This window comes from Aphelocoma coerulescens, chromosome 27 (assembly GCF_041296385.1).
Source record: "Aphelocoma coerulescens isolate FSJ_1873_10779 chromosome 27, UR_Acoe_1.0, whole genome shotgun sequence".
Taxonomy (NCBI): Eukaryota; Metazoa; Chordata; class Aves; order Passeriformes; family Corvidae; genus Aphelocoma; species Aphelocoma coerulescens.
In genome coordinates, this window is record NC_091040.1 from 1,337,234 (window position 1) to 1,359,150 (window position 21,917).

General features: G+C 52.7%; 1 protein-coding gene across 1 annotated transcript in view; it reads left to right on the forward strand.

The window, feature by feature from the left end:
* The first annotated feature begins 4,598 nt into the window (after window positions 1-4,598).
* The window catches only part of SKAP1 (src kinase associated phosphoprotein 1), a 103,185-nt gene continuing 85,866 nt past the window's right edge, over window positions 4,599-21,917 (forward strand). Inside the window, exons 1-3 of the mRNA XM_068996524.1 lie at window positions 4,599-4,653; window positions 9,746-9,851; window positions 12,812-12,837. Of these exons, the coding sequence (XP_068852625.1) occupies window positions 4,611-4,653; window positions 9,746-9,851; window positions 12,812-12,837 (175 nt within the window). The 5' untranslated portion in view covers window positions 4,599-4,610. The remainder of the gene's footprint in view (window positions 4,654-9,745; window positions 9,852-12,811; window positions 12,838-21,917) is intronic.

Here is a 21,917-nt window from a genome sequence, read left to right on the forward strand (position 1 = left end):
TTTCCAAGGCGAATTTTCCCACATCTCCCAAGTTTTATCCCCGAATTTCCTAAGGAATAATTGGGAGCGCCACTTTCCATTTCCCAGCTGCAGCCTCATTCCTTGGGAGATCCTCCAGCATTCCCGGATTTCCTGACAACGGGAATGTCACCGGACCACAGGGATGCCTGGAGCTCCGGAGCAGGAATGGGAATTTTGAGTTTCTTGAATGGGAATAGTTGGAGCAAAAATGGGAATATTTGAATCAGAGCCTGGCCTGGAATTGCAGGAGCTGGGATTGGGGATGGATGGGGAAAAGCCGGAATTAGAGCCTGGCAGGAGTTAGGATTGGAGAAAAGCTGGAATTAGAGCCTGGCAGGAGCTGGGAATGGGAAAAGCCAGAATTAGAGCCTGGCAGGAGCTGAGTTTGGGGAATGGATGGAGAAAAACCGGAATTAGAGCCCGGCAGGAGCTGGGATTGGGAATGGATGGAGAAAAACTGGAATTAGAGCCCGGCAGGAGCTGGGATTGGGAACAGAGAGGACACAGGGGGCCAGGGGGTTTTCCAGGGATCTCCAGCGCGATCCCAGGGGCTGGGAACGGTGCCCAAATCTCCTGGTCCCGGTAAATGGAGCCTGGGATCCTCCTCCTCCTCCCTGGAATTCTGGCCCGGGCTCAGCGCGCGCTCCTTATCTTTTATCTTTTATCTTATCTCGTTTTATCTCATCCCCTTCCGGCCCCTCTCGCATTGATTCCGCCTGAGAGCGCCGCGCTTTCACCTCTGCACCTCTTTTATTGTCCTTCACCTTTCCCGGTGGCTGGGAAAGGCTGGGATAGACTGGGATAGACTGGGATAGACTGGGATAGGCTGGGAAAGGCTGGGAAAGGCTGGGAAAGGCTGGAGCCACTGGATTTGGGAAGGGCTGGAGCCGCTAGATTTGGGATTCCATCCCCGCCCGGGGCCGGGGGGCAGCTCAGCCCCATGTCACCGATCAGGGACACGGCCCTGGAATCCCCCAAATCCTGGGATATTCCCAATAGGAAAAGGGCTCTGCCTTTCCCATTTTCCCCCAAAATCCTGGGATATTCCCAATAGGAAAAGGGCTCTGCCCCTCCTGTTTCCCTCCCAAATCCTGGGATATTCCCGGCAGGAAAAGGGCTCTGCCCCTCCTGTTTTCCCCCAAATCCTGGGATATTCCCAGTAGGAAAAGGGCTCTGCCTTTCCCATTTCCCCCCAAATCCTGGGATATTCCCAATAGGAAAAGGGTTCTGCCCCTCCTGTTTCCCTCCCAAATCCTGGGATATTCCCAATAGGAAAAGGGTTCTGCCTTTCCCATTTTCCCCCAGCTCTTCCAAGGCCGCCCGGCTCCGTTTCCATGGTTACCCCCAACCCAGCGTCCGTTTCCTGGGAAATTGGATTTCCCGAGGATGTCACCAGGGCACAGCCCGGCTGCTGGGCGGGACCTGGCAGGATCCAGGTGGGAATTTTCTCCGCTGGGGAGGCGGCTTTAAATCCAGGATCCACAAATTTGGGATGCTGCAGGACAAGGATGGGCCCTGGAAGGTGCTGGACTCCCGCATTTCCCTCCCAGCTGATCCCAAATCTGAATTTGTGACCCTTCCACACATCCAAACATTGAAGGGTGAGGAGAAAAGGGAAGGGAAAGCAAAAAAAAAAAAATTTCCCTGGAAATCGGGAAAATCCTTGAGGGAGCAGATTTGGGGTGAGAGCTCCGACGTCCCTGTGGCAGCTGAGGCCCAACGCCTCGGAATTCCTCAGGAAAATGGATTTAATAACCACACAGGACCTTAAAAATACAAAGTTTGAGGGGGATATTCCATGTTTTGGGCGCTGTTCCCATCCCTGATCCCATTCCCAGCACCATGGGATGGACGCCAGAGCCAAGAGCGCCACAGCCCCGGCCTCGAGCCGTGATGCCACTCCCAAGTCTTTAGGATAACTTGGATTTCTGGAGCAAAACCAAAACCAAAACAACCCCCAAATCACCCTGAAATCGAAGGGAAGAGCCAGGAAGGAAGAGCAGGAAAGATCCAGGGATTTGGTGATGCCGGAAACTCTGGAAGAGCAGGAAATTTTAGGGTGAAACCCCTTTCCAGCGCTGGTGGCACCCAGGGCACCAAAGGACGACACCAAATCCCTGGAAAACAAACCCCAGCTGCCTTGGCCTGACGGAAAAAATCCTTCCCAGGCCCTAAATGGGAGAAATCGCTTCAATTCCCGGGAAAATCCCACAGAGCAGCATCTCCTGGTTCCCTTTTCCCACCCCTGCGGGATCTCCAAGGAGCGTCTGAGGTTCCTCAGGAGCATCCCCAGCTCCGAGCTCTGCCTCGAGCTGCTCCTGCCGATCCTGAGGCACATCCCGAGGAATTCTCCTCCCTCTGGAGGCCCTGCTCCGCTTCCGTTTCCTCCGGAATGAGGAGGGATTTTCCCAGCCCGGGGTAAATGTTTATCCCAGACCGGCTCCAGGGGAGGCCACAGACACGGATCCATCGGCCCCCTGCGCATCCCGGGCTTTTTATACGCCCAGCGCTGCTCAGATGGGTCCAGACATGGAGAAATCCTCATTTTTCCCCCAAAAGAGAGTCTGAATTCCCTAAATCCTGACCCAAGACTCCCACCTGGCTGGGGGATGCAAGGAGCAGGTACCGACAGAGGAAAATCCACTTTTTGCCCCAAAAGAGGCTCAGAATTCCCTAAATCCTGGCTGAGGGATTTAAGGGGAGGGATTGGCAGCAAAAAATCCAAATTTTCCCCCAAAAGAGGCTCAGAATTCCCTAAATCCCAGCTCACAAGGCCCCACCTGTGCTGTGATAGTTTCATTTTCTGACTTTAATTCCCAAATTCCCTGACCCAAGAGACCCCACCTGGCTGGGGGATGCAAGGAGCAGGCACTGACAGAGAGAAATCCCCATTTTTCCCCCCAAAAAAGGCTCAGAATTCCCTAAATCCCGGCTCTCGAGGCCCTCCCTGGCCGGGAGATTTGGGGAGCAGCTCCTGTGACATTTTTCTTTCCCCTCTCCCCCGCGGGGCCCCTGAGCTGCAGCGTTTCCTGTGCTTTGAGGCCTCAGCATCCGCCCCAAATGCTCCATTCCGGGCACTTTCCACCCTAAAACCGAGCCTGAGCTGCAGCAGGGCTGAGCCTAAATAGGCTCGAGGGGGAGGGGGGGGGAAAAGCTGAGCTTAATCTGAGAAAGAAGCCGATAAAATAGGGTGGGAAAGGCCCGTTTGGAAATGGCAGCTCCGAGGTTCCAGATCTGGATCTGGATGAATCCCAACTCCTTCCTCTGTCCCCAAACCCCAAATGGCCTCGCAGAAACCCCAAAATCCCCGAATCCTGCAGGGGATTTCCCTGGAAATCCCCCCTTTATGGTCCCTTCTCCATAAAATCACCCCCTTGAAGAGCGGGGAACCGGCCGAGGCGCCGGCCCTGCAAATCCCGACCCCAAAAAGGCCCCAGGAAAACCCCGGAGCTGCTTTGGGGTTTCTCCTTTAGCTCCATGACCCCAAATCCCGACCCCGAGCGGTCGGGATCCTCCTGGCACCTGCTCCTGGTCGGGTTTGGGCTGAGAACTGAGAGAGAAACGGAATTTTTCCCTTTGTTTCGTCCTCCCAAAGCACCTGGGAGCAGCTCCGGGTTCCCAGGAGAACTTCCACGTGGAAATCTCAATTTCCAGGAGTATTTCCCACATTCCCGTATGGAAATCACCACATTTCTGGGAATATTTCCACATTTCCATAAGGAAATCTCCGTTTTTCCAGGAGTAATTCCATATTTCTAAGTGGAGGAGCATCTCCGTATTTCCAGGAGTATTTCCATGTGGAAATCTCTATTTCCAGGAGTATTTCCCACATTTCCATGTGGAACTCTCCATGTTTCCAGGAGTGTTTCCATATTTCTAAGTGGAGGAGCATCTCTGTATTTCCAGGAGTATTTCCGTATAGAAATCACCACATTTCTGGGAATATTTCCACATTTCCATAAGGAAATCTCCATTTTTCCAGGAGTATTTACCACATTTCCATATGGAAATCTCCATTTTTCCAGGAGGATTTCCCACATTTCCATATGGAACTCTCCATATTTCCAGGAGTATTTCCCACATTTCCATGTGGAAATCCCCGCATTCCCAGGAGTTTTTTCCTCTTTTCCGCAGCCATCGCAGGCGTGGGACAAGCGGCGCCTTCATTTTTACATTCCAAGCCCTTTTCCGCGCAGGAAACGGGAAAAGGGGAACTTCCATTCCAGGCCATCCAAGCACCACCTCCTTCCCCTGCGGATTTGGGGGGAAAACCGGGAAAAATCCCAATCCCGGCTCCAACCAGGCTCAGGAACAGCCCCGGGAGGCTCCAGGTGAGCCGAGCCGAGCTCCTGGAGGAGATTCCCGCTGGGAAGGCTCATCCGGGCCCAGGCGCGACTCCTTGCCCGGAGCTCAGCTTTTCCCACCTGGAATTTTTGGGAGCACCCAGGACAGCTGGGAATGCTCCCCTGGGGCGCCCTAAAGGTTCCTCCTCCTCTTTTTGGGGTGTCCCCGCCCTCTCCGCTTCCTCCTCGCTCTGTCACTGCCCCGGCCCGGTCGCAGCAGGGTTGGCTCCTGTGGGAAGGATTCCCATGGATCCCAGGATCCCGGAGGAGATCCAGAGGCTCCTGGAAGGTGACAAATCCCTCCTCACCCTCCCCCTTTTTCTGCCCCGTACGGAAAATCTGCCCCGGGCTGGAGCTGGGGAGGATTCGGGGTGGATTTTGCTGTGATGCTTTGGGGTCCTCGAGGGTTGTGGGACCCCCCCTGTCCCTGACCCCAAGGGGGCTTTAGGGGCTGTGGCTGCGTGTCCTGGAGCTTTTAGGGCCGGGCAAACTTCCCGGTGGTGCTGAAGGCTGGGATATGGAGGGATTTGTGGTGGGGTCCAAATGGGGCCCAAACGGCGCCGTCGCAGCCGAGGGCAGGAGAAGATTCGGGGCTGAGCCCCCTCAGCCTCTGCGGGGCTGCGCTTGTGGGGTCTGCTGGGTTTGGGGTCTCTGGGGGCGTTTGGGGCTGGGTTTGGGGTCTGCTGGGTTTGGGGTCTCCGGGGCTGGGTTTGGGGTCTCTGGGGGTGTTTGGGGTCTCTGGGTGTGTTTGGGGATGGGTTTGTGGGGTCTGCTGGGTTTGGGGTCTCTGGGCGTGTTTGGGGCTGGGTTTAGGGTCTGTTGGGTTTGGGGTCTCTGGGGGTGTTTGGGGCTGGGTTTGGGGTCTCTGGGCATGTTTGGGGTCTCTGGGCGTGTTTGGGGCTGGGTTTGGGGTCTCTGGGTGTGTTTGGGGCTGGGATTTTGGGGTCTGCTGGGTTTGGGGTCTCTGGGGGTGTTTGGGGTCTCTGGGTGTGTTTGGGGATGGGTTTGTGGGGTCTGCTGGGTTTGGGGTCTCTGGGCGTGTTTGGGGCTGGGTTTAGGGTCTGTTGGGTTTGAGGTCTCTGGGGGTGTTTGGGGCTGGGTTTGGGGTCTCTGGGCATGTTTGGGGTCTCTGGGCGTGTTTGGGGCTGGGTTTGGGGTCTCTGGGTGTGTTTGGGGCTGGGATTTTGGGGTCTGCTGGGTTTGGGGTCTCTGGGGGTGTTTGGGGTCTCTGGGTGTGTTTGGGGATGGGTTTGTGGGGTCTGTTGGGTTTGGGGTCTCTGGGGGTGTTTGGGGCTGGGTTTGGGGTCTCTGGGGGTGTTTGGGGCTGGGTTTGGGTCTCTGGGTCTGTTTGGGGCTTGGATTTTGGGGTCTGCTGGGTTTGGGGTCTCCAGGGATGTTTGGGGCTGGATTTAGGGTCTGCTGGGTTTGGGGTCTCCGAGGGTATTTCGGGTCTCTGGGGGTGGTTGGGGCTGGGATTTTGGGGTCCGCTGGGTTTGGGGGTCTCTGGGGGTGTTTGGGGCTCGGTTTGGGGTCTCTGGGGGTGTTTGGGGCTGGGATTTTGGGATCCGCTGGGTTTGGGGCTCTCCGGGGCTGTTTGGTGGAGCTGCATCCTCAGGGAAGCTTTAATCCCAAAACTGTGCGAAAAGGTGGGAGAGCCGTGCCGGCCTCAGGGATGAGACTGGGATGAGACTTCCCGCGGGAAGGAGCCGAGGGCTGCTGGGATTTCCCTCTGGAGCCATCCCAAACCCTCCTGGGTGCGTCCCTGTGTCCCCAGCCCTGGTGTGGGCTCGGGCTGGATCGCTTCCCCTTCCAGCCCTGCTGATCCTGGCAATGCCAGGTCCCTCCCGAAGCTGCTTTTCCTGGCTTTCCTCCCAAATTCCAACTGTGGGGGCTCGGCCAAGCACAAACCCTGCTCAGCTCTGGTCAAAGCTGCCTCAAAAACCGGCATTTTGTGGGATTTTTGTAGCCTGGAGCGTGGGGAGAGAAGTTCTGCGGTGCCCAGCTGCCCATCAATCCATAAACCCATAAATCCAACCCCAGCAGCAGCTGGAGCAGGGATTCCACCCATCCCTGACCCCCCTGCCTGTGGTACCCCCACATTTCGAGGGTGTTTGCACCTCTCACTGCTCAGAGCCGCTTGTTTTTGAGGTTTTCAGCTTCAAAAACCTGAACTTTGTGGGCTTTTTCCGGTGCGCTGTGAGAAGTTCCGCGGGGCCCAGCTGCCCATAAATCCATCCCCAGCAGCAGTTTTAGGCTGGAGCAGGGATTGAATCCACCCTGCACCCTGTGCCCGTGGAACCCCCACACCGGGGGGGTGCTGGGGAAGCAGCTGGGAGCCCTTTCGGTGGTTTTGGGGTTGGGAGCTCTCATTTCCTGCTGCAGCAGCGCCGAGCTCATCCCTCCCCCTCTGCAGCGCCAGAGCCCTTGGGATCTGCAGCCCTGTCCCTTGGGAGCCCTGTCCCACTGGATCCCTGTCCCTTGGGATCCCTGTCCCTTTGGGATCCCTGTCCCATCAGAGCCCTGTCCCACTGGATCCCTGTCCCTTGGGATCCCTGTCCCACTGGATCCTGTCCCTTGGGATCCCTGTCCCATCAGAGCCCTGTCCCTTGGGATCCTTGTCCTTTGGGATCCCTGTCCCTTGGAATCCCTGTCCCACTGGATCCCTGTCCCTTGGGATCCCTGTCCCTTGGGAGCCCTGTCCCTTGGGATCCCTGTCCCTTGGGAGCCCTGTCCCTTTGGGATCCCTGTCCCTTGGGAGCCCTGTCCCATCAGTGCCCTGTCACACTGGATCCCTGTCCCTTGGGATCCCTGTCCCTTGGGATCCCTGTCCCTTTGGGATCCCTGTCCTTTGGGAGCCCTGTCCCATCAGTGCCTTGTCCCTTGGGATCCCTGTCCCCTTGGGATCCCTGTCCCACTGGATCCCTGTCCCACGGGATCCCTGTCCCTCCGGATGAGCCGCTCCCAACCCACCCTTTCCACCTCCTCCATCCCGGCCGTCTCCTTCCCAACCTCCTGCTGAAGGTGGGAATTCCCCCTCGGCTCAGGCCCAGCTCAGGCCCAGCTCAGGCCCAGCTCAGCCCCGCGGTGACATTTTGGATGCGCGGCCCTCGATTGTTCCGAGCTGCCGCCTCCGGGAGCGCCTCGTTCCCGCTTTCCGCGGGGTCGTTTTCCTCGTTAGCTGCCTGCTTTTAATTGAAGGCTTCAGATCTCCTCGCCGAGCCCGGCCTTTGTTGGCTGACAGGTGGAGCAGGCCGGGAATGGAGATTAATTGCGTGTCACAAAGCTCGGGATCAAACTTTGCCGCCTCTTGACAATCCTGAGGCCTTCCAGGGCCTGAGGAGATTTCCAGGCCTTGTGGAGGCTCCCGGCTCTTCCCAGGCTGGGAAGGAAGGAACTGAAACGTGGTTTTTATATTTTATGTTGTGGGTTCTGAGCCTGGAGAAGGTTTCGGGGTGAGCTCGTGGTTGTGGCCTTCGGTTCCTGAAGGAGCCGGCAAAAAATCACGGAGAGGGATTTGGGATCCAACTTTGCCGGGTTTTGACAATCCTGAGGCCTTCCAGGGGTTCTGGAGGCTCCCGGCTCTTCCCAGCCTGGGAAGGAAGGACCTTAAATGTGTGATTTTCCCCCCTTTTCCCTCCTTTTTCCCCCCCTTTTCCTCCTTTCCCCCCTTCCCTCCTTTCCCCCCCTTTTCCCTCCTTTTTTCCTCCCCTATTTTCCCCCCTATTTCCCCCCTTATTTCCCCTCCTTCCCCCCCTTTTTTCCACTTCCCCCTTTTCCCCGTTTTCCCCTCCTTTTCCCCCTTTTTCCCCCTTTTCCCCCTTTTCCCCCCTTTCCCCCTCCTTTTTCCCCCTTTTCCTCTTTTTTCCCCCCTTCCCTCCTTCCCCCCCCTTTTTCCCTCCTTTTTCTCCCCCCTATTCCCCCCCCCTATTTTCCCCTCCTTTCCCCCCTTTTTTCCCCTCCTTTTTCCCCCCCTTTCCCCTCCTTTTCTCCCCCATTTTTCCCCCTTTTCCCCCCCTTCCCCCCACAGGAAAGGAGGAGGGAATCTCCCTCGAACTCCCTGCGCGGAGCAGGCCGGGCCATCCATAAACAAAGATCCCGACAAGCACTAAACCCGGCATTAGGCAGCACAATGATCCCGACAAGCACTAAACCCGGCATTAGGCTGATTTATTCCCGAGCTGCTCTTCCTGACTTTATGGCCGACTTTTCCTTTCCCTTTCCCGCCTCTCCAAAGCCTCTGGAAAAGCCGCTGCTCGTCCATAACTCACCCGGCGCTGAGCCGGCCTGACATCCCCGGCAGTAAACGCCGCTTTAGCGCTAATCGGCTGCTCAGCGACTTAATCCGCGCTTAAAAATGACCCTGGCATTGCCGGGGAGGGCTGGGAGCGGTTTCTTTTCCCCGCCTGCTCCTTGCCTGTGGAAAAGCGGGATTTGTTCCCTCTCTAGGGCTTGGTTTAGCCTTGGATCTCTGCATTTTTTGGTGGTGGTGTAAGCTCGGCTTTGTTAGACCCGTCCTAAACTGGAGCTTGGCTGTGCAAGGGGAAAAGGGAATTTAGGCCCGGGATTTCAGGATCGGGCCTGGGATTTACAAAGCCTGGCAGGAATTTTTCAATTCCTGGCCGTGAACTTGGACTGAAGGGGAATTTGGGGATTTTTGCTCCTGGAGCTTCCCCAGGTGCTGCTGGGAGTGGGGGAGGGTTGGGGAATCCGGGGATTCCTGGGAATCCTCAAATGGGCCGGGATGAAGGGACCTTCAGTCCCATCCAGGAACACTTCCCGCTAGCCCAGGTTTCCCTAAACCCTTTCCCAGGTCTCCTTAAACCCTTTCCCAGGCCCAGGTTTCCCTAAACCCTTTCCCAGGTTTCCCTAAAACCCTTTCCCAATTCTCAGGTTTCCCTAAACCCTTTCCCAGGGCCCAGGGAAAAAAAGGTTTTCCTAAAACCCTTCCCCAGGTTTTCCTAAACCCTAGGCCCAGGTTTCCCAAAACCCTTTCCCAGGTTCCCTAAATCCCTTTCCCATTCCCAGGTTCCCTAAACCCTTTCCCAGGTTTCCCTTAAACCCTTTCCCAGGCCCAGATTTCCTTAAACCCTTTCCCAGGTTTCCTAAACCCCTTTCCCATTCCCAGATTTCCCAACCCTTCCCATCTTTCCCGCCCCTTTCCCAGTCCCCCTTTCCCAGTCCCCCTTTCCCGCTCCCCCTTTCCCAATCCCCCTTTCCCAGTCCCCCTTTCCTGCCCCTTTCCCAGTCCCCCGTTCCCACTCCCCCTTTCCCGCTCCCCCTTTCCTGCCCCTTTCCCAATCCCCCTTTCCCATCCCCCTTTCCCACTCCCCCTTTCCCACCCCAGTGCGTATCCCTGATTTCCAGCATTCCCTGTTTTCCAGAGGTTCACCATTACCTGGCCGAGGGCCTTTGGGACGAGCCCCTGAGCGCCGGCGCCCGCCAGCAGCGGGACGCGCTTCTGGGCGCCTTCCGGAGGATCCGAGCCAGGTGGGCTTTTCTCCATCGCTTCCTAACCCCAAATCTCCGGAATTCTGTCACATTTCTGGGAATTCCTCGTGCTGCCGGAATTGTGCCGCCGTTGGGAATCCCGTGGATGTTCGAGGCCGGAGAAAAAGGGAGAGCTCCGGAAAAGTCGGCGGAGTTTCGGTTGGGTTTGCCCCGGTTCCCGTGGGGAGCGTTCTGGCCCCGGTGTTGGTTGTGAGGAGGGAATTCCGGGATATTCCCGGTTTATTCCATGATTTCAGGTTGGGATTTGTTTCCTCCTTTTGAGGGAGGAAGTCCTGGATATTCCTGATTTATTCCTTAATTTCAGGATGGGATTTTTTCCCTCCTTCTGAGGAAGGAAGTCCTGGATATTCCTGATTTAGTCCATGATTTCAGGTTGGGATTTTCCTCCCTTTTTTATTTTTAAGGGAGGAATTCTCGGACATTCCTGATTTATTCCGTAAATTCAGCATGGGGAATTTTTTCCTCCTTTTAAGGAAGGAATTCCTGGATATTCCTGATTTATTCCCTAATTTCAGGATGGGATTTTCCCCCCCTTTTTTATATTTAAGGAAGGAATTCTCAGACATTCCCGATTTATTCTGGATGGGAATTTCCCCCCCCCTTTTTTTTTTTTGGAAGGAAAGAATCCCCCCATTAATCCCAATTCAATCAACCCCATCTTCACCTCCATTTATCCCCGAGCTCACTCCCACCGCTAATTCCCTTTGGAGCCTCCTGCCTTGTTCCTTTCCGGAATTTTCCAGCCTTTCCCAGCCCGCCTGATGGAATTATCCCACTTTTCCCATCCATTTCCTCCTGGATCCATCATTAACCTGAAAGCCGAGAGCCTCGGCGGTGCCGTGCTGAGCTCAGAAACCAATTTCAGCCGCTTTCTTCCCTAATGAGGAATTCCCAATCCCATTTTCCCGTCTCCTGGGGTTTTTTTCCCATCCTGGAAATCTCATCCGGCATCGATTTTTTTTTAAAAAAAACCAAAAATTAATGATTTTTTAAATATTTATTTACCCAGACATTCAAATCCCGGCTCCAAAGCTCCCATTCCAGCCCAACCCTTGGGAATACCAGCTCTTCCTTAACTGGGAAAACGCCAGGAATTTCTTTGGGAGCTGCCTGGATTTTATGGATCCGGCTCAGAGGGAAGCGGGGTTTGGATTTTGGGGATTTTCCAGCTGCTCAAATCCACTTAAACCCAATTTTCCCCCGATTGTTGCATTTCTTGGGTGTTGCGAGGCCAAAAAATCCCAGAATATCCTGGAAAATTGGGAAAAAAAGAATTTGGGATGAGCTGTGGCTGAAGTTTTCTGCAGGAAGGGATGGGGGAAACGCCGGGTTTAGGGAAAATATTGGGAAAAGAGCGAAATTCCAGGGGTGAACTCCCCCAGGATCCGGCATTTATGGGATTTATCCAAGATTTCCATCAGCAGAGGCCGGGATGAGCTCAAAAAAAATTCTCTTCCCCCCATTCCCGATTGGATTTTATCCCAGCTTTTCCTTCCCAGCGTGAAAATCATCCAAGCTTGGAATTAAAGCCAAACCCTTGAGCTAAAATTGGAATTTTTGCTGTTTCTCGGTGCTGAAAAAGGGGAAAAAAAGCAGGAAAATCCAAGCATTTTTTGGCCTTTTCCCTCTGCCTTCCCGGAGCTGCTCCGGGTGGGAATGGAACTCAATTTTCCCGTTTTTTTAGGCCATTTCCCGGGATTAGAAATGACAGAGGTCGGGAACAAAGCCCCGGCGCTTTCATGGAGCGGGAATTGCGAGTGACAGAAAATCATTCAGGGAATGTTGGCACTAAAACGTGGCCAGGGAAGGCTCCCGAGGCAAAAATTCCCGGAAAAAAAACGGGATTGTTGCTGCTCTTGTTTGTTCAGGAGGTAAAAATATCCCGGTTTTTGGGGATGCTGGATTTTTTTGGGATTGGGGGAACACGGGGGTGTCTTAGAGCTGATGTTTCTCCGCTTCAGTGTTGAATGATTGGAGTTTTCCATGGAAATGTTGGGATTTAAGGATGAAAAGAATGGAGGGAAAAAAAGCTCGAGCTGCTTTGCCCTCACCTGGGCCGGGTGTGGTCGGATTTTTGGGATTTAGGGATAAAATGCAGCAGCCAGGGGAGGGAGAAAAAATTCCTTGTGGAATTCGGGATCTGTTCCCAAGAGCATCCCGAGAAATTCCCGATTTTTCCCTCCAAAAGGCTCTTCCCAACCCAACATCCCGGGAAAGTTTCTCCTCCCTGTGGATGTTTGGAGTTTTTCCTGGGTTTTTTTTTGATCCAGGCCCTTCCTCAGAATTCCGGGGGCTCGGATGTTCCCGGGGAATCATTTCCTCCATGGAAGCTTTTAATGAGGATCCCAATTGATTGGATTTTTCCACGCTGGGTTCCACCAGAGCCCGTCTCGGAATGGGCCCTTCGTGCTCGATTCCCAATCCTGGGTCGGATTCCCAAATTTCCAGGATTAAAATGACTCCCAAGATTTGCCCAAAGTGGGAGAGAGAGGAAAAGAATCCCGATTTTTTTTTTTTTTTTAATGTTAAATCCGTGTTTTTTTGGGGAAGGGGCAGAACGTGGCTCCCCCTGCACCTGCTGGGAATGAGCTCAGCAAAAACCATGGAATATTTTGGGCTTGGAAGCGGCTTTAAAAGGATTTGAGGGAAAAAAAGAGGAGCAGGAATCTTTGTGTTTGGAGAAGGATCTGTTCCAATGGCTGGAAATCCATGGAATTGTGGTTGGGAAGGACCTTAAATCCCATCCACTCCCAGCCCTTCCCCCTATCCCGGCTTGTTCCAGGCCTGGCACATCCCAATTCCTCCTGGAATTCCTTGCCCCAGACGCGTTTCCCATTCCCTGAGTTCCGGGATTTTCCCATCCATCCCTGATTCCTCAGGCTGGAATAATCCCGGAGGAGAATCCTGAATTTTGTCTCTTTTCCCATTTGGTTTTTCAGGTTCCACCTGGAATTCCCATCCCGAGGTGAGTCCGCCTGGGAAAAGGGCTGGGAAGGGTTGGATTGGGAGACGTTCCCGGTGCCGAATCCACAGGGAGAAGAGTTTGGAGGGAATTTGTGGAAGCGTGGGGCAGCTTTTGGGGTGGGGAAATTCCGCAGCAGGAATCTCATCCCGGAGAGCAAATCCCAGAATTTCTGTGCCTCTGGCATCGATTCCTGGTCTGGGAAGTTTTCCCTGGAAAACTTCTGCCTCCAGAAATGTGGGAAAGCTGGGGAAGTTTGGAAAGGGCGGCGTATTCCCATGGGGGATTGATTGGGAGCAGAGATTCCGGGGTGAGCCTCGCTTTTCCTGAGCTTGGAGTGGGAGCAGAGTCCAGGATCCAGCCGGGAATTTTCCGGGAATGACCATTCCTTGTTAAAAATTCGGGAAACTTGGACTGCACTGTTCATTTCCCCCATAATGGGAGGGAGGATTTGAACTTCCCGGGATGCCTGAGGGTCCCAGGGAGGGAATTCCGGATTTCTGGGATGACTGATGGATGTGGGGTTGTTCGGAGCGGGGCTGGAGCTCCTTTGGCTCTGTTGGATCAATGGATGGAATTCCCAACTTGGAACGTCGGGAACAGCGCAGGGATTGGTGGATTCGTCCTTTTTCCTTAAGAAATGGTTGGGATCCGTGGGGATCTCCCAGAGTTCTGGGAGCTGCTGGAATAAAATCCCTTCCCGGCATTCCAACCCCTCCAATCCTTCCTTTATTCCAGGAATAAATCCCAGCATTCCAACCCCTCCAATCCTTCCTTTATCCCAGGAATAAATCCCAGCATTCCAACCCCTCCAATCCTTCCTTTATCCCAGGAATAAATCCCTTCCTGCCATTCCAATCCCTCCAATCCTTCCTTAATTCCAGGAATAAATCCCAGCATTCCAACCCCTCCAATCCTTCCTTTATCCCAGGAATAAATCCCTTCCTGCCATTCCAACCCCTCCAACCCTTCCTTTCCTCCAGGAACAAATTCCAGCGGGTTCCCTCCTCGCTCAGGGCCCGCTTCCAGCCCATCCTGGAAATGCCAGGAATGCAGCAGCCCTGCAATTCCCACTGGGAGCAGCGTTATCCCATTTTAATCGGAGCCTCGGAGCTTTAATTGCTTCCCCAGCATTGTTTTCCCGATGAATCCAGCATCTGGCACCATTTGGAAAAGTCCAACGGACAGCTGGGTGGAAAATGAAAAACAAAAAATGGGAAGGAGAGAGGATCTGAGCACATAAAAGGCTCCAAATGAGGCTTTTCAGCCGGGAAAGTTCATGGAATTTCAAGGGAGGAGGAGGAGGAGGAGGAGGAGGGCGGCTTTTGTTCCTTGGAATACTTTTTTTTATGGAGTCGGAAGCTGAAGTGAAAGTTGGAAAATCGGGATGTGGAACTGGATTTGCAGGGATTTGTGAAGGAGTGCCCAGCTCGCTTTGGATTCCCGCTGGGAATTCCTGGCTTTGGGTTCCTGCTGGGAATTCCTGGGTGTTCTCTAAGTGTGTCCCTTAGGAAGGAATTTTGTTGGGACAAAACATTCCAAGGAAACAGGACAGTTGGAGGGAGGAAACGTGGATTTGATGTCCCAAGAGGCTCAGCATGGAGAAAGGAGAGGTGGGAATGGGAATTTGGGTGTCCTGGATGGAAAAGAGCCAGGGAATTGCGAAGCTGGGGTTGATTTTTAGGGATAAAATGAAATCTGGGCCTGAATGTCTGGATAAGAATTCCAGGGATAAAGGAGCTGCTTGGCTGGGTTTAAGGAACACGTTGGTGTGGCGAAGGAAGAGGTTCCTTCCAAGACTTTCCTTGGAATATTTAGGGAATATTTTCCAGAGGACTTAAGCATGGCTGGTGCCAGATCTGACCAAGGCAGAGCTCTGGGAATCCCTCTGGAGAGCAAAATCCCAGGGATTCCAGCTATTCCAACCTGGGCTTTCCCAGGATTGGCTGCAAGGAGCCGAATCCATCTTGGGATTGATCCGAATCGGGAGTTCAGGAGGGAATTTGGGATTTTGAGAGCAGGATTTAAGGAGCCGGAGCAGGAATTGCCGTTCCCAAATCCCCAAAGGCTGGAGCTGAGCAGCTCCCGTTTATTTTTCCCTTATTCCATGGGTGCCCTTGGAGCAGAGCCCCAGCAATTCCGTCTGGAATTGCCGGGGTGAAGAATTCCATGTATCGAATTCGGAATGCTCTCCTTGGAAAGAGACGGGGATTTGGGAATGCAAAAGGGGAGCTGGAACCTCCCCCCGAGCTCCTGGGCGCTGCTTCCAGGGAAAACGTTCAGCAGCAGCTGGGATTTGGGAGGAAGGGAAGGAAGGGATGGTCAGAGGGAGCAGCGAGAGGCCGGACTGGGGAACTGCAGCGAGGAGGAGGAGAGGGACAGCGGGAGAGAGGGATGGGAGTTTGGGATGAGGGACAGGGAGCAGGAAAAGGGAAGGGATAAAGAGGGAAAAGGTCTGTGTGGGATAAACGGGAGCTGTGGGTCAGGGCTGGAAGTTTGGGATTGCTGGAATGGGAATTTGTGATGGGAACAGGCATTGCTGGAATGGGAATTCGTGACAGGAACAGGAATTGCTGGAGTGGGAATTTGTGGGGGAAACTGGGAGAGGGATGGGAGTTTAGGATGAGGATGAGGGATAGGGAGCAGGAAAAGGTCTGTGTGGGATAGACGGGAGCTGTGGGTCAGGGCTGGAAGTCTGGGATTGCTGGAGTGGGAATTTGTGACAGAAACAGGAATTGCTGGAATGGGAATTTGTGACAGGAACAGGAATTGCTGGAGTGGGAATTTGTGGGGGAAACTGGGAGAGGGATGGGAGTTTGGGATGAGGGACAGGGAGCAGGAAAAGGAAGGGATAAATGGGAGCTGTGGGTCAGGGCTGGAAGTTTGGAATTGCTGGAGTGGGAATTTGTGACAGGAACAGGAATTGCTGGAGTGGGAATTTGTGACAGGAACAGGCGTTCCTGGATTGGGAATTTGTGACAGGAACAAGAATTGCTGGAGTGGGAATTTGCTTTAAATGCCAGTGATGTGTCCCATCAATCCCAGCCCCAATCCCAAAGAGGTGCAGGTGTACAAAACCCCACTGTGGCAGAATTCAGCTGAAACCATCGATGTGTTTGGGGCTGGTTGGAGTTTCTTGGTGTCTCTGCAGGGTTTTTGAAGTGTCCCAGGCCAGGTTTGGGGCTTGCAGCACTCTGGAGTGGGACTGGATGGGCTTTAAGCTCCTTCCAACCCAAACCCTTCCATGATTCCCTGATTTTTTTGATGCTCAGGAGCTCCGGTGACTCTCTAATCTCTTCTTGAAGACCCTCAGAGATGGAAAATGTGGCTCTGCCCTCCCAGCCCAGGTCTCCAGGCTGGGTTTGACATGGAATTATCCCTCCCAATCTTCCCGTGGGATACCTGGGTGGGTGTTCCCTGAGCACAGCTGTGCCCAGAGAGCTCTGAGGGTTCATTCCCAATAAAATCCCCAGTGGATGCAGTGGGAGGCGATGAGTTTCCCCTTTATTTTGCAGAAAACAACCCCAAGTAGATGAATAAACCCAGATTTATTTCCGTGGAGCTGATGACAACGCTTTTATTTTTCCATCCCAAATTCATCCCAAATGGTTTTCCCTGAACTGCTGAACAGCAGAATTCCTTAAAATATTCATAAGGAGTCAAAACATTCGGGAGAGAGAGGATGGCTCTTCCCTTTTATGAAATTTGGGAAAATTGAGGCTCAAAAATAAAAATGCATCCCCAGGGGTTGTATCCAGAACTGCTGCTTGTCCCAGCTCTGGGCCTTAACCCTGGAAAATTCCAACCTCCTGGAGTCAGGAGCAATCAATGTAAATGTGCAGAAGGGAGGGATGAATTATGATTTAAAAATGGGGAGCCTTGTTAATTAAAAGGACTAAATAACTGTGGGGAGTCGGAGTAGGCCCTCAGGCCTTGGAAGGCCCTTAGGCCTTAGTAGGCCTCACCTCATTCAGGTGATGTTTTTCTCATTTTTTTGGCCTCATTTTTTGGTAAAAACTATTTTTAATCCTTTTCTTGGGTATTATTTTTATCTCCCTTTTCTCCATTTCTCAGATCCCTTTTTTTTATTGTGGCTCCCAGTCAAACTCCGGGTCCTTCCCGGGATCCCACGGGAGTGGCGCAGAGCCCATGGCGGGCGGGGGACGCCCATCCCTGTCCTCTCCCCTCAGGAACAGCATCCCAAAAACCCTTCAAAACCACATTTATGGAGCCCTTTTTTCCCTTTAAAGCCCCATATCCGTGGAGCTGGAGCTGGATGGGAGCCGGAACCTCGCGTTTCCCCAACCCTCTCCCCGCTCCCGCATTTTTGCTCCGTGTAGTTATGACAAGGACAAGTAGCAAATCATTAAAGCAGCAAAAAAAACCCCCCTTTTTGCTGCAAAGATTCCCTTTGAAGCCGAGCCAGAGTGTCCTGGAATTAATGGAGTGCTCGGTGATTTTAGGAAGTTTTATTTATAAAAAGCCCTCTTTGGCTCATGCCAGGAGGCTCCGGCTTTGCTGAGCCGGGTTCAGGCCCACAAAGCCGGCCTGGATTTATGATGTGTTTGGAAGCAGCAGGAAAAAAGCTTGGGATTGACAAGATTTGGACCACATTGTTCAAATCTCCGGCCCGTCGCCATGCATGGAATTCCCCTCGTGTATAAACACCAAAGCTCCGGCCCTGGAGATGTCAAAACACGGGGAAGACGAAAAGAAAACAAAACAACTTTTGTTAGGAGGCCTCGGGAAGGCCCCGGCGGTGTTTGGGTGCTGGGAGGAGCGGGGTTAATTCATGAACAATCCGATCTCCACAAATCCCGTGGGCCCAGAGCTGGGAAAAGGCAACTTTTAACATCAACACCGCTGACAAGACCCTTTATCAGCACCAAGGTTTTGCTTCCTGCTGCTCCAAGAGGGTGGATTTGGCCCCTGTGGGTGGATGAAATCCTGGGCAAACTCCTCGGGAGGTTTTATTTTTGCATGGAAATCCCTCCCGGTTTGGGAGTTGTGTAAAATCAGAGCAGCTGCAGAGCTTTGCTTTTCTGGGGGGTTCTCAATTATTCCTGGATTTTGTGTGGAAGTGAGGGCGGGAAGGAATGATTCCAGGAGAGGACAGAAGGCTTTTGGCTTGGGAAAACGTCCTGGGTGGGAGGGAATTGTCTGGGAAGGGCCGGATTGGGATAATTCTGCATTTTTATTTCTGTGTATACAGAGAAAAACCAAGGAAAATCTGTACTGAGGGGTTGCTACGAGTGTCCAAACCCAAACGCAAGGCCCTGCTGAGCAGGAACCTTTGAAATCCTTGGGAAAAAATGGGAATTAAGGCCGGAAAAGTGGAGCATTGGGGTGTGCTGCCATCCGGCCTGGCCCAGTTTGGCACTGGGCCGAGTCTCCGGAGCCCTTAAATGTGGTTTTAGTGGTTGAGCTGCTTGGGAGCACCAAGAATTCAGGGAATTATCTTCCGTGGAAATTCCTGTTGCCGGATCAGGGCGACCCCCAAAAGCCTTTTGTGGATTTCTGGGAAATACGAGGGATCTTTTTCTTCTTTTTGGGGGGGGGTGTTCCCTGCACAAACCGAGAGGAGGAGAAGGAAAAGGCCTCTGGGAATAACCCTGGGGCTGGATTTAAAATCAAAATCCTCCTCACCCTCCTCGATCTTCCCTTCGAGGCAGAACCACCGGGATTTTTAATGGGGTTGAAAGCCCAGGCAGCAGCAACTCCCAGTTCAGCTGGATTATCCTGCACTCCACACCCAAACTTCCTTTCTGGAGAAGAATCAGGGGAATGAGGAGGCTTTTGGCACCTTGATTTCAACCCATCCCCTTGATTCCAAACTTCCAAACTGGAAGGGAAATCCCTGGCTTGGCTTCCTGGGAGATCTGGGTGTCATTAATCAACGTTTCCCAGCGCCCCTGGGCGTGTGAAACCCATCCCGACCGTAACTCCTGGGATCAGTTTTGCCCTTTTTGGCCACATTTGGCACCTTCCCGTGCCCCCCTCCCCGGGGGAGGTCAGAGCTCAGCAAACCCTGCGGAATTCCAGCCCGCCGGGAAGGAGGAGGGGGGGAAAAAACCCCTCGGGAAAGAGGTTGGAATCTGCAGCTCGGGGGGGGGGGGGGGGGGGAGGGGGTTAAATATTAACAGCTTCTCGTGCTCCGGCTGGGGGCAGTTAATTAAAGGTTTTAATTATTAGATTGGCTTAATTGCCTGAGGAGGGAGAGGCTGGAATGGACCCTTTGTGTTCTCCTGGGTGTGGAATGGGGAAGCAGGGTTTTGGTAAGGGAAAAACCTCGGGAGTTGTTGGGAAGTGCCCCAAAATTCCCCCTTTGGGGGCTGGAGCAGGAGAACATCCATGGATTCCCTCACCTGAGCTCCTTCCCAGGGGGAACGGCCCCTCCTGCTTCCCAAAAACCAGGAAAGTGCCCCAAAAATTCCCCCTTTGGGGCTGGAGCAGGAGAATATCCATGGATTCGCTCACCTGAGCTCCTTGCAGGGGGAATGTCCCCTCCTGCTTCCCAAAAACCAGGAAAATTCCCCAAAATTCCCCCCTTTGGGCTGGAGCAGGAGAATATCCATGGATTCGCTCAGCTGGGGGAATGGCCCCTCCTGCTTCCCAAAATCCAGGAAAATTCCCCAAAATTCCCCCCTTTGGGCTGGAGCAGGAGAATATCCATGGATTCGCTCAGCTGGGGGAACGGCCCCTCCTGCCTCCCAAAATCCAGGAAAGTGCCCCAAAAACCCCTTTGGGGGTGGAGCAGGAGAATATCCATGGATTCCCTCACCTGAGCTCCTCCCGGTATTCCCGGAATTCCCGGAATTCCCGGGGTTGCCTCCGTGTGTCCCGGCCTTGGAATGCGCTCGCTCCAGCGGCTCCTCCTGCTCCGCCCTCGCTCCTCGGGAAGCGGCTCAGCCCCGCCGGAGCTCCAGGGAGCGCTCGGGATGTTGTGGGATTGAATCCGCCTTTATTGGCGGAATTATTGATTAATTAGTGCCCGGCGTCAATTGGGGTTCTGTAGAATTGTTGATTAATTAGTGCCCGGCTTCACTTGGAATTCTGCACAATTATTGATTAATTAGTGCCCGGCTTCACTTGGAGTTCTGTAAAATTATTGATTAATTATTGCCCGGCTTCACCTGGAGTTCCGCACAATTATTAATTAATTGTGATCTTGCTTCACCTGGGATTCTGTAGAATTATTGATTAATTATGGCCCGGCTTCACCTGGGATTCTGCAGAATTATTGATTAATTATTGCCCAGCTTCACTTGGAATTCTGCAGAATTATTGATTAATTATTGCCCAGCTTCATTTGGAGTTCTCTAGAATCATTAATTAATCACTGCCCGGCTTCACGTGGAATTCTGCAGAATTATTGATTAATTATTACCCGGCTTCACCTGGAATTCTGCAGAATTATCGATTAATTATTGCCCAGCTTCACCTGGAATTCTGCAGAATTATTGATTAATTATTGCCCAGCTTCACCTGGAATTCTGCAGAATTATTGATTAATTATGGCCCGGCTTCACCTGGAATTCTGTAAAATTATTGATTAATTATTGCCCGGCTTCACCTGGAATTCTGCAGAATTATTGATTAATTATTGCCCAGCTTCACCTGGAATTCTGTAAAATTATTAATTAATTATTTCCCGGCTTCACCTGGAATTCTGCACAATTATTAATTGATTAGTGCCCGGCTTCACCTGGAATCCTGCACTATTATTAATTAATCATTACCCAGCCTCACCTGGAATCCTGCACAATTATTAATTAATCATTACCGCCAGTTCTGCTGTTTTTTAGGAGAATCGGTGCCTCAAAGCCGGACCGAGGCCGGAGTTTGGGATCGTGCTCAGCCCCGGCCTCGCCGCCCTTGCGGTGCCACCTCCTCTTGGAGCAGCGATAATTTATGAACCCCCCTGGCACAGCCCCGGGGCCGCTTTTGTGTTTCACACACACCAAAAAAAGGATAAAAAAGGCAAAAAAAGAAAGGATAAATCTTGTTTACTTGTTTACATCCCGTGGGAATCTTGGGCCGGGCTGGGTTTCAGGCTCATCCCAAGCTCGGCTCGGCTTTTCCAGAGGCCAAATCTGGGCTGAAAAAGGGCCAAGGGTTGTGAGGAGAGGGAGGAGAGAGCGAGAAAAAGGAGGAGAAAGTGGTCAGGGGTGACCTGAGGGGGTTGGAAAATCCCGAGGGAAGGCGGGAGCTGCTGGTTTTCATGGATTTGGGGGATTTGGGGGATTTGGGGGATTTGGGGAATCCCTGAGAGATTGGGATGCAGGAGGAGGAGCTCAGAGCAGCCCTGCTAAAGGCTCTGTGTGGTTCCAGGATGGGAATTCCAGGCTGAGAATTCCGAGTTGAGAATTCCGAGTTGAGAATTCCAGGCTGAGAATTCCAAGTTGAGAATTCCAAGTTGAGAATTCCAAGTTGAGAATTCCAAGCTGAAAATTCTGAGTTGAAAATTCTGAGTTGAAAATTCTGAGTTGAGAATTCTGAGTTGAGAATTCCAGGCTGAGAATTCCAAGTTGATGATTCCAAGCTGAGAATTCCAGGCTGAGAATTCCAAGCTGAGAATTCCGAGTTGAGAATTCCAGGTTGAGAATTCCAAGTTGAGAATTCCAGGCTGAGAATTCCAAGCTGAGAATTCCGAGCCGGAAGCTCCCGGGGTGTCGTTTGTGAGCTCGGAGCAGGGTTTGGGGTTTCCCCCGTCGGGGATTTTCCCTTTTTCCCTTGTTAAAAGCAATCCCACAATCAGCTGGGAGGAAATGTTGGGATATCTGCGCCTCAGGGGAAAGATCTGGGATCAATAATTCCCAGGTTATTTATTCCCTGGGAATTGTATCCCGGAGGTTTCTCTGCCTGGGACAGGGAATGATGAAATCCCTGAGCCTGCTCCAACTTTCTGCATTTCCTTTGGCTTTTATCCTCAAAATCCCCACATTTCACCTTTTCCTGTTTATTCCACCCTCAACTCGGACCCGCTGAAGGATTGGGAATATTGGAATATTCATAATGAATTCTTTCATTATTTAAATTACTTTAATCTTTCTTTTAATCATTCTTTCACCATTTCCCCCCTC